Below are 11,537 nucleotides of genomic sequence, written 5' to 3' on the forward strand. Positions count from 1 at the left end.
GCAAATATATGTTAGAACGCGCCAATGGGATCTCGCTAGCTCGTGCGTGCCTCTGCCGACCTCCTTGCTTGTTCTGCCCACTATGACTAATTTGTTCCCAATTTAAATTACAGGCTGTGGTCTATCTTGGTTTAGTTATAAAACTCTTTGGCATAGGTAAATACAGACACGTCATCATTTAAGACCGCTTCACAAGAGCGAACGCTTAAAAATTGATGCGCAACCAGCGTTCAATGAGTAGGTGACCGTTTACCTGTAAAGTCAATTATAAAATTGAATTATCTCACTGCACACAACCAACCAAGTGCAGTGCTTTGCCTGTCATCTAACTGTGGATTGGATATATTAGTACATTCTGATCATTGTTTGTTTGGGGACCATTAGCCTACCTTACATTTTCCCCTATACAAGAATGAAGACACTACTGAAAGGAATCGGAAATTAACAAGGCACTGTCAATGCAGCCATCCAAGTCAAGTGCATTAGGTTTGCATTTACTACATATATCAAAGTCGAAAGAGTTGAAGTACTAGAATTGTGAAACTACACTAGGAAATGCAATAATATGGTAAGCGCTAGTGTGTATTGATCAAAGTGGGAAGAACTATATCGCCACACAGTGGGCGGCGGAAAGATATAGCAAATATACGTTGCAAGTTCGAAATGCGGTCTTCCTGTGTGGGCGGGCTTAAGACTTTGTATACGTAGACATTTGCCCTGCTTTTATTCTCCCTTTTGAAAAAAATTGTACTGTAGAGTAGACGAGTGCCAACTGCACACCAGTGAGCCAGATTATCCATATTACTAAAATTCCACATTTTTGTAAAATAATTCATAACCTGCTTATTTGGAAGATGGTCGCCAAACAGAGGATTCGTATGGCCAACGAAAAACACAGCAAGAATATCACGCAAAGAGGCAACGTAGCCAAATCTACGGTAACATTTGAACCATTTTATTTTGGTTTGCAAACGGGTTAAGGAATACGTTACTTAAAATGAGTAACAAGCGAATGATTAATTGTCTGATTGTTTGCAATTATTTTGTATTTTTTTTGGCCAACATTTACTTATGCTGTGTCCATAGCATATGCCAAGTTGCCCAGCTCAAGCTTTCAATCTTTGGTCAGCTGTTGCTATTAGTATCCATGAAATGTAACATCATACAAAGTTGTTTACATTCTATTTAAACAGCTGGATGTTTCTGATTACATTTTTGAGACGTATACATGTTTGACCGTTGACATGTTAGCACAGTAGCATGACGTGTTTGCTGTTATGTATGCTTTTGACATGTTAGTACAGTAGCATGAGGTGTACTGTATTTGGATTCACAGAGAAACCCTCAGGATGATAAGGTGTCTGTGGGACCCTGGCTGTTGGCCCTCTTCATCTTTGTTGTGTGTGGATCAGGTGAGTTCTGTTGACTATTTTACTAATTTCCCAGTGAAAATGGATCCCTACTTTATCCATGCTCTAGCAACTGAGCTACAAAGGACCACTATATCTCCTGACAGCCATAGGGTTGTCAGCCTTTGTACACGTATCTTTTTGTCAATGTTTGCTTTTTAACAGGCAATATCAACGCGCTTGTTGCCCACCTCAGCTAATATTGGGGAAGGACAAGTTTTGATAAGTGTTCTAAGAACTCCGCCAGCTAACTGTTGGAGTCTGTTTTCGTATTTTATCCTGGGTCAGATAATCTGTTTTCGTATTTTATCCTGGGTCAGATAATATGTTTGTACTGTTTCTGTTATGTCTGGTTTGACATTTTGGCTTACTCCCTTGTCCTCCCCTCCCGTTGTTTGTCCCAGTCCAGGCTTTTAGTAGTCAGTGAGTTTGGCAACACTTTCAGAGATTCCAGCAGAACATAATAGAGCAATTACATTAGTTCCTTGGAAACATAAATTAATAGCTTGCAGGAAAGGAGGGATATAGTCACACTAGCGAATTAAAATAAAGGAGAAAAGGGTAGACTATTCCGACAGTACATTCTGGTCAGGTCCCAACAGTGTTCCGCGCTTCAATGACGACCACTGTCGTCAGAGAATAAAAACCTTCACTTTGGGTCAGGGTCTTCTAGTGTCATTTGAGGGACTCAGATAGATTAATTGTCAATGAACTCCAGTGTAGATTTGTTTTCTTAACATTTGAATTCTCGCTCTCCACAGCTATCTTCCAGATCATTCAGAGCATTCGGATGGGCATGTAGGATGACATGTCCCCCCCGTCCATTCCACTCAGTATCCGCCCAACCAAGTACCACCTCTCTCAGCTCGATGACGTCCCATTATCCTTCACTCAACATTCTCAGTCTTCTTAAGTTGCACACAGCTAGGCCAAGGACGATGAGCCACTGTCTTGCACTTTTAGTGACTTTCTGTTCTTAATTTGTTTTCTATGTTATTTGTCTTTCTGGTTACTTTTGGCAAGCTCTGTCAAGTCATTCCTACCTTGTGCCTTAAATGATAGAGGTTTACATTTTTCAGCACACAAAAAAAGCCATTCAAGCTGCATTCCAATAGTGGGGTTTCTGAAATAATAAGGTGATGTGTTCTGTCAATCTCAGGCAAGTTGGCCATTTTGTGGAATTGTGAGCTCTGTTTTCAGTGGTCCTTTCTGGAAGTCTTATTTGCCACCACTTTGTTGTAATTTCAGTGTAATATGAACTACAATTTTTTTCTTTAATTTAGTGTATTGAAAGAAATGTTCTGTTTGCTTTGAACATGTTTTTTCTGTTTGGTAGTATGACCAAATGCCTTGGTCAGACTGGAAAGAAATTCAGCAACACAAATCTTAGCACAAGATTTGAAGCTGGATATAATACTCATGCCAAAAGAACAACTCAATGGTAGAAACCAGAGCCATGTATTTAGAAATTTGGGACATTGAAGTTTTGGCATTATGATGCATTTACATGACACTGTATAATCAAATAATTCCATATAGCAGCCATGTTAGCTCCCCATGGGCAATATTGACCAATAGCAGTTCATGGAATTTTCTAAATTTTAAACAATGCTATGTAACTGAATGTCTAGAATTATAATAAAAATACTTGTCATATAAATGGAATGCTCAAAGTCGCTGTTCAAAAAGTTGGCTGAACTCTATATGGTTTTGGTAGAAATTAGTGGTACGTAATGATAAGCCGTCTTATTTTTTTGCATCTTAATTTTGCGGTCTAGTCCTCATCTACTTTTAAATATTTTGTATCTATTGATTGGCCCTGCCTATTCTTGAGGCTTTGGGATTGTCAACTGGTCCACGGAGTTGAAAATGGATCAGCAAAAGTAAGATGAGGTCATCTTCAAGCTTGGATAGTTGATCTGACATTGTCCTGTCCTCATGTTTACGGAAACGGTTCAAGGCTCACGGGATAAGCTTACGTGATAAAATATAATTATCTTCACTAGAAGTAAAAAATTAAGGGCTGGATGTAAATGACAACCTGGTTATTTTACTGTGCATAAAGTATGCTGGCAATGTAAGAGCGAAAATAATAAATGATAATTGGTACATTATTTTGTGTGCTTTTCTTATGTAAGATACCAATCATCACCCAGAATAAATACTAACATATTTGCATGTATGTACACACACACATCAGTGGAGGCTGCTGAGGGGAGGACGGATCATAATAATAGCTGGAATGGTATCAAACACATAGTTTTGATGTTTGATACCATTCCATTCACTCCATTCTAATCATAACACTTCGTTCCAGACATTTATGAGCCGTCCTCCCCTCAGCAGCCTCCACTGGCATACATACATATTATTGTAGTTTCCTGAAAATGAATTTGCCTGAACAGTTAGTTGCCACAAGGTGGCAGAATAATAACGTTCTCTGACTTCAGAGATTTTACCGGAAACATCAGGCAGGCCACGCATTAAAAATTACGTAATTTCCTGGAAAGATGTCCTGGTTGTTGTAGTTCCTATGTGGAGTAAATTACTGTACTGTCTTTGAGTAAACTGTCATTCCGAGGACTGCAGAAATACTGTGGTGATAATCCGTCTGCTCTACTCCCGACACCACACGCCTCCTCTTCCCATCGAGCTGCTGGCACAGTTCGTGACATTGGACTAACGTTACCTGAATGTTGGGAGTCGGTGCACTGTTCTACTAGCTAGTTATTGAATTTAGCGTTAACCAACAGCTAGCTAACGTAGTTAGCAGCAGAGAGCGCACCAATTTGACAGTCAGTAGGTAGCAAATACTTTCCTAGCACACTGCATATGATCTAGCTAGCTTGCAACAGTCACGTTAGCTACTTCTACACTGCAAACCCCAGGCCAAGCACAAAACAACGGTAAGTACGTTAATCATATTATAGCGAAGTCTTTTTAGCCAGCTAGCTATGGTGATCAGATTGGTTTCCCATAGGGTTGTATTTGGCACAACTGGCTAGCTACCTAGCTAGCTACGTACTTAGTTTATTGTCAAATCTGAGTCAGAGATAGTCAAGCTAAAATATGGACGACAGTTTAAGACTGGACTTATACACTTCGAGGTCACTCTCTCTTTGTCAGCTAAACGAAAGCTAGCTACGTGTGATAACCCCTACCTCCGCCTTTCTCTCTAGTATCAGATGACAATTAATGGCTGTAGATCGTAGCCAGCAGATCCGACCGTTTGCTTACAGCTGTACTAGGGTCGGACAGGCTTCCTGTGCATTTTTTTTTTAGGCAAGTCTATCCTCCTTCATTGGTGATTGGTCAACAGTAGGGATTCTTCAATGAAGTGTTTGTTGTCAATCAACAAGAGATTGCTAATTTTCATGGAAATGTTTCCACTTGAGAAATACTGAACCAAACATCCTAGTTTGATGTAAAATTGTGAGCCTAAGATCTCCTTGGCAGAAACGTCAAAATGAATGACAGATTTCTTGAGTATCTTTGAGTCATTCTGACTAGTTTGAGGAAGTGGCTACTGTGTCTCAAGATGGACAAACAGTACTATTGCTGCTTTTTTTCTTGTTATTCAAGTATAGGTCTTTTCAAGCGAAGGTCGAAGGTTCGCTTCAAGAAAAGATTTAGTGTGCAAGAACAACTGAAAAAATCCTTGCCGAAGACCAAAATGTAATCATAATATATGCACAAACTGTTCTGAACTGTTTCGGATGGTAAACATGCAGACACTTCTACTCTACACAGGAAGCCTTTCTGACCGTAGTGCAGACCGTAGTGCAGCTGTAGGCTAGACTTCCATGAGATCAGTTAGTAGCTAGTGATTAGTGACTTTACAAGCATTATTCTTTTCCAGTCTACAGACAATCATCTTCTAGCAAAGTTTGTGTGTGTGAGAGAGATATGGAGACAGAGGGAGTGAGTGACACCTTTGGTGACACATACACACCATACGTTTACAATCCGTGTGTACACTTAAAATTAAAATTCCTATTTTCCCTAACCATAACTCCTTAACCCCTAACCCTAATTGTAACCCTAAACTTAACCCCTAAGTATAAAATAGCCTTTGTCCTCGTGGGGAAGTGGGAAATGTCTCAATGAGGGAGGATTTTCCTTGTTTTTCTATCCTTGTGGGGACTTTTGGGGATTTCCGGTACCTATGAGAATATTAATACAAGCACACACACACAGTCACAATGCTAGATGATGTAGACTGGAATGGAATAATGTTTGTAGTCTAAAGTCGCAAACTGATCCTGTGGAACACACACGGGTAAATTGTTATGGGAACGTTGTTTTAATTGTTGCAGCTTGGCGCCAGTTTACATAACTTTTGCAAATCGCATGTATCGCCCTTGGTCTTCTCCTTATAGCAACCAATTTCAGACATGACATGTGAATGTAAATCTCTGAAACACTATGCTGTCCAAGAAAGGCCGAGCTTGTTGAGCAATCGCCCCCCAATGTACTTTCACCTCCCCAATGTACTTTCACATCCGCTACATAATCCAGTAATACCTTTTGACTAAAGAATATTACAGCCGTCAAACGGTCTTCAACACTCGACTACCCTAAAGTGGGGTGATATATTGTTTAACCTGTCAGTGCTTTTGTTAGTGCGAAGGCCCCTGTAGCTCAGTTGGTAGAACATGGCGCTTGCAACGCCAGGGTTGTGGGTTCGTATGAGTGTCGACTTGAAAGTTTGGATGATTTAAAGGCCAGTGAATGTGTTCACCGAGAACACGCCTGGGTTATTATGTAACCGCACCATTCGACCCTGCCGGCAGACGCAGAAACACCACCCGACCTTTCTGCCTCCTGGTAGTGCCTAGTGGATGGACGCCGCCCTGTGGTGGATAATGGAATTACTTGGTGTGAATTGCATTTCAATGTAGACTCACTGGGGAGTGACTAATCTATGACAGACAGGCAACTGCCAAAATAAAGGAAACACTTGAGTTAATGAAGGATACAAAGTAAATTGAAAGCAGGTGCCACCACACAGTCGTGGTTCCGGAGTTAATTAAGCAATTCACATCCCAACATGCTTAGGGTAATGTCTAAAAATGCCCAGTTGCCCATTATGTTGTCTACCATGGCTAGAAGAAGAGATCTCAGTGACTTTGAAACAGGGGTCTCCAAGGAGCATAGGGGGTTTAAAGGGTGTGTTTGTGTGTCTCAGTCACCAGATTTCAAACCAATTTAACACTTATGGGAGATTCTGGAGCGGCGCCTGAGACAGCATTTTCCACCACCATCAACAAAACATCAGATGATGAAATGTCTCATGGAAGAATGGTGTCACATCCGTCCAATAGAGTTCCCGACACTTGTAGAATCTATGCCAAGGTGCATTGAAGCTGATCTGGCGGCTCGTGGAGGTCCAAAGCCCTATTAAGACACTTTATGTTGGCGTTTCCTTTATTTTGACAGTTACCTTTACTTTGTAACAAATAGGCCTATGACCTTCAGTAGCCGCAATATGACTCCTTACAGGTGAATGTTGTTTTTGTCCATGCAGACAGAAAATTCTATTTTTTGGAGTAGCAAAACTGTGCATCTTATTGCTTTTGCTCTCTAAGCAAGATGATGGTGGTTACAGTGTGTGTGTCTGCTTGTGACCTTTGCCCTTTCAGCCCGGGATGGAGGCCCACAGCTCAAGCCGGTCAAGCCTGTCCAGGAAGAGGAGGAGAGATGGGTCCAACGGAGAGGCCGAGGAGGTAGAACGGCCAGGGAAAGTCCCAAGATCCACCGTGGTGAGTGAGGAAGAGAATGCGGCTGTGTGCGTGTGTGCAGACTTCGTTTACGGGGAGTTGATGTGTATTGGTTAAGATATAGGAAAGTGAGTCATATGATTGGTTAAGATAGGAAAGTGAGTCATATGATTGGTTAAGATAGGAAAGTGAGTCATATGATTGGTTAAGATAGGAAAGTGAGTCATTTGATTCTTATGAAGGAAACCCTTCTCATGGTTGTCATGGTAATAATGTGTATTTGTACACTAGGGTTTAAAAGATCCCGCCCCCTATGCTGATGAGCTAGAGTCGGCTGAGGACACTCCATACCTGCGAGTCAGTATGGAGGAGGCCAAGAGGGGAACTCCATGTGAGTCGCACACACACATCACACACTACACTCATGGTCTTACTCACTCAAAAACACAACCTCTCAATCACTCTCACTCGCACCCCAAATGTACCATTCCAAAGACATGAACAGTTCTGAAAATATATAGAATGTTGCTCTATTGAAGTGACCTGTGATTGGCTGTCATCACCATCATGTCCCTCTCCCACAGTTAATAGGCCAGTTCGGGTGTATGCAGATGGCATTTTTGATGTGTTCCACTCAGGCCATGCCCGGGCCCTCATGCAGGCCAAGGGCCTCTTTCCGAACACACACCTCATTGTGGGCGGTGAGTGTCTCATTCTGGCTGTGTCAACCTTTCCTCTCTCAACGTGCCCTCTTGCTGGTTTACTGTCTGTCCATTTATTTGGTTCTTCAGTGGAAATTGTTTTTCAGAGGCATAACTCCAAGCACCCTCTATGTAAAGTACTATAACTAATTCAAGTGTATTCAATTCCCCTGAACCTCCGTGCTTCTTTTCCTCTCGTCTCAGTGTGCAGTGACGACCTGACACACAAGTTCAAGGGGTTCACGGTGATGAACGAGGACGAGCGCTACGATGCAGTCAGCCACTGCCGCTACGTGGACGAGGTCGTCAGGAACGCGCCCTGGACGCTTACGCCCGAGTTCCTCTCCACGCACCGAGTGAGAGAGAGAGGAAAGATGGAGGGAGGGAGGGAGGGAGGGATGGGGGGGGAAATGGAACGCAATGGCATGCTGATTAATCTGACAGTAATGTAGTGTGTTCAGAGTGTGTTCAGTGTGTATATTTGTGTGTGTATAATGTAATCCATCTCTCGTTCACCCCCCACCCCACCAGATCGACTTTGTTGCCCATGACGACATCCCATATACATCAGCAGGCCAGGACGACGTTTACAAGCACATCAAGGAGGCGGGTGGGTACCATGACAACGAGCAGGAATGCCTATTATAAATGTCCTGGTACCGTGTGTCTATCACGATGACCTCTCACACTTTGCCTACAGGCATGTTTGCGCCTACCCAGCGGACGGAGGGAATCTCCACCTCGGACATCATCACGCGCATCGTCCGCGACTACGACGTGTACGTGAGACGCAACCTGCAACGCGGCTACACGGCCAAGGAGCTCAACGTCAGCTTCATCAATGTAACACTTCACATTACTATCATTTTTATTAGTAGTAATGATGGTATTTGGTTGTGATGATAATGTAATGACTTTTGAGTCATAAGGAGCAGTAGTTGTGAGAGGTAGCTATAGGTCTATTTGTAATGGGGGCGCCTCCCAAGTGGCACAGCGGTCTAAGGCACTGCATCGCAGTGCTTGAGGCGTCACTACAGACCCGGGTTCGATCCCAGGCTGTCACAGCCGGCCGTGACCGGGAGACCAATGAGGCGGCGCACAATTGGCCCAGCGTCGTCCGGGTTAGGGGAGGGTTTGGCCGGCCGGGATTTCCTTGTCCCAACGCGCTCTAGTGACTCCTTGTGGCGGGCTGGGCATCTGCAAGCTGACTTCGGTTGCCAGCTGTACGGTGTTTCCTCCGACACATTGGTGCGGCTGGCTTCCGGGTTAAGCAAGCAGTGTGTCAAGAAGCAGTGCGCCTTGGCAGGGTCGTGTTTCGGAAGACGCATGGCTCTTGACCTTCACCTCTCCCGAGTCCGTAGGGGAGTTGCAGCAATGGGAAAAGACTGTAACTACCAATTAGATATCACGAAAAGGGGGATAATTTTATTTATAAAAAAGGTTGTATTTGAATAAAAGCTGCTAGGAAACATGATTTGTTTACTAGTTTAGTGCAGCCTCGCATGCCAAGGTCTGGGTTTATGACACTGCACTGGTATGACATTGTGCCCCTGTCTTTCAGGAGAAGAAGTACCACCTGCAGGAGCGTGTGGACAAGGTGAAGAGGAAGGTGCGCGACGTAGAGGAGAAGAGTAAAGAGTTTGTGCAGAAGGTGGAGAACAAGAGCATCGACCTCATCCAGAAGTGGGAGGAGAAGTCCCGGGAGTTCATTGGCAACTTTCTGCAGATGTTCGGCCCTGAGGGAGCACTGGTGAGAACTTCTCTTTTGTTCTGTCTGTGTAATGTAGACTAGAATGGTGTATTTCGTGGCAATCCTAATTTCCTGCTCTGGGGAATAATATAGTGATAGTGTAGCATTCCATGGAAGATTTGTGTTGTAGATCAATGGGATTTGTTTTATAGCCTAAGAACAACAAATGAACTTGGAATCTTGACTGAGATGCCACCTCTCTCTGTAGAAGCACATGTTGAAGGAGGGCAGGGGCCGGATGCTGCAGGCCATCAGCCCCAGACAGAGCCCCAGCAGCAGCCCCACCCGCGAGCGCTCCCCCTCGCCCTTCTTAAACAAGGCCTCACCCTCCCCTCCACCCCACCACAGCGCAGCACGGGGATACCCCATCAGCGAGGATGATGACGAGTCTGACGAAAATTAGGGTTCCCGTTAATCCCGCCCCTCGGTCCATCAACAGCATCAGCGTTCAACCCCTCCAACCAATCATCAGTATGTCCACTTATATCTGTATAGCATTGTCCCTCAGTTCATTTGCTCAACCCGTTTAATTTCTTCAATTGCTGGTGTCCATTTCTTATGGACTGTACCACTTCATTAGTCATTCAGAGGGGGGTTAATGCGCACTTTGTTTTTGACATCTGATGTTGCATTTCTGAATGCACATTGTAGCTGTCACATCTTTTCATTTTATTAACGGTCAGTAACCACTAGTCACTGGAGGCATTGGGAGCGATGTGTTCATTACCCTTCATGTTACGTTTGTCACTTTCATTTTCATATTATCAATAATTTCTCACTTATAGGAACATTTTCCAGATATTATTTTTGATGCACGCTTCCTACTCAGGATGTTAATCTTAGCGAGGTGATTTTATTTTGTTAACCTTGAGTTTAGTAGGGAATTCAGTTGTGTCCCCCTATTGTGTTGAGGGGTGTTTGGTGCACTGTTGAATTCCTTCTCAGATCAGTCCTTTTTTTTTTTTTTTTTGCAATGTAGGAACCATCAGTCCCTTGACAACTCCCCCCCCCGAGTGTGTCTGAGTATGTGCATGTGTGTGTAAACTGCTAGTTTTTGTGTAGGCATGTCAATGTCCTCCATCCATGGACTGATCTGGACTCAGCTTGACCTTTTTGCACATTATAATAATACTTAGTTTGTTTCGATAGTCTGACTCGAGGTCAGTCTTTGGACAGCGGTTTTTAAAGTATTGTGCCCAGCGTTTGAACTACAAAACTGGATCTCGTTCAGTAGGGCTCAAAGGAGAGAACTTATTTTCAGGAGGTTATTCCAAATCCGAAAAAACAGATAATGTGCCCAATAACAAGACTTAATTTAAAAAACGACTGTACATGGAATACAACTTTATCCCGCTTACATCTCTCCCTCCTGTCGTTGGGCATCGCTTGATTTTGGCTGTTGACCCACCCCTTACTAGTCTTTAGGTGTGGTCTTTGTCTCCATGGTGGCAAACCAGGAGTGTTTATTTTATTTCCTATATACAGTAGGCTAGCTGAAATATGGGATTATTTTAGGTGTAGTATTGTAAGCATATTGAATCGTCTATCCATCAACTTACATTTTACTGGACTGATTCTTTGGGATCTTTAAAATCTATCAGTTAAAATTGCTTCTCATTAGGGGCATGGGCTATAGATCACTTGGTGGCAAGAGTTGTCTATGTGAAGCCAATACTACCCTTCCACTACCTGCCAGATACAAATGTACATGGATACAAGAACATTGTTTTAAGCATTATTTTACTGTTTGGGTTGAATTTGTTTAGCTCATGAATGTGCAGGGCTGACAGAAACCAGGGAACGAGTAGAACATGTAATAAAAAAAGTTAACCACAACCGTGTACAATTTCTAAACAAAAAAAAAAGCCATGGCTCTGAGTTTCATCCTCAATCCCTGGTCATGCTGTACTACAATGTGCTTGATAATAGCCGGGTGATCACACAGCCAAGACGCATT

The 11,537-nt window shown here is 43.1% G+C and overlaps 2 protein-coding genes across 2 annotated transcripts; both read left to right on the forward strand.

Annotated features, from left to right (window-relative positions):
• The first annotated feature begins 709 nt into the window (after window positions 1-709).
• LOC311146390 (stress-associated endoplasmic reticulum protein 1) lies at window positions 710-3,523 on the forward strand. The gene is made up of 3 exons (XM_084182889.1): window positions 710-938; window positions 1,337-1,412; window positions 2,171-3,523. The coding sequence occupies exons 1-3, from the start codon at window positions 855-857 to the stop codon at window positions 2,209-2,211; spliced, it is 201 nt and encodes a 66-aa protein (XP_084039015.1). The 5' UTR covers window positions 710-854; the 3' UTR covers window positions 2,212-3,523.
• A 423-nt stretch (window positions 3,524-3,946) lies between these two features.
• Window positions 3,947-11,431, forward strand: LOC311146843 (choline-phosphate cytidylyltransferase A-like). Its single transcript, XM_084183445.1, has 9 exons — window positions 3,947-4,315; window positions 7,052-7,171; window positions 7,421-7,520; window positions 7,714-7,830; window positions 8,035-8,186; window positions 8,362-8,440; window positions 8,531-8,673; window positions 9,392-9,580; window positions 9,789-11,431. The coding sequence occupies exons 2-9, from the start codon at window positions 7,058-7,060 to the stop codon at window positions 9,981-9,983; spliced, it is 1,089 nt and encodes a 362-aa protein (XP_084039571.1). The 5' UTR covers window positions 3,947-4,315; window positions 7,052-7,057; the 3' UTR covers window positions 9,984-11,431.
• Window positions 11,432-11,537: the final 106 nt, after the last annotated feature.

Source organism: Coregonus lavaretus (genome assembly GCF_964263955.1).
Source record: "Coregonus lavaretus genome assembly, chromosome: 19".
Lineage (NCBI taxonomy): Eukaryota > Metazoa > Chordata > Actinopteri > Salmoniformes > Salmonidae > Coregonus > Coregonus lavaretus.

Excerpts from the sequence above, each read along its gene's own strand:
- LOC311146843 (XM_084183445.1), top strand. The coding sequence starts at position 7,058 with ATGGAGGCCCACAGCTCAAGCCGGTCAAGCCTGTCCAGGAAGAGGAGG. Across the intron at positions 8,187-8,361 it reads AGTTCCTCTCCACGCACCGA|ATCGACTTTGTTGCCCATGA; the intron begins GTGAGAGAGAGA and ends CCACCCCACCAG. Across the intron at positions 9,581-9,788 it reads TCGGCCCTGAGGGAGCACTG|AAGCACATGTTGAAGGAGGG; the intron begins GTGAGAACTTCT and ends CTCTCTCTGTAG.
- LOC311146390 (XM_084182889.1), top strand. The coding sequence starts at position 855 with ATGGTCGCCAAACAGAGGATTCGTATGGCCAACGAAAAACACAGCAAG. Across the intron at positions 939-1,336 it reads GCAACGTAGCCAAATCTACG|AGAAACCCTCAGGATGATAA; the intron begins GTAACATTTGAA and ends TTGGATTCACAG. Across the intron at positions 1,413-2,170 it reads CTTTGTTGTGTGTGGATCAG|CTATCTTCCAGATCATTCAG; the intron begins GTGAGTTCTGTT and ends CGCTCTCCACAG.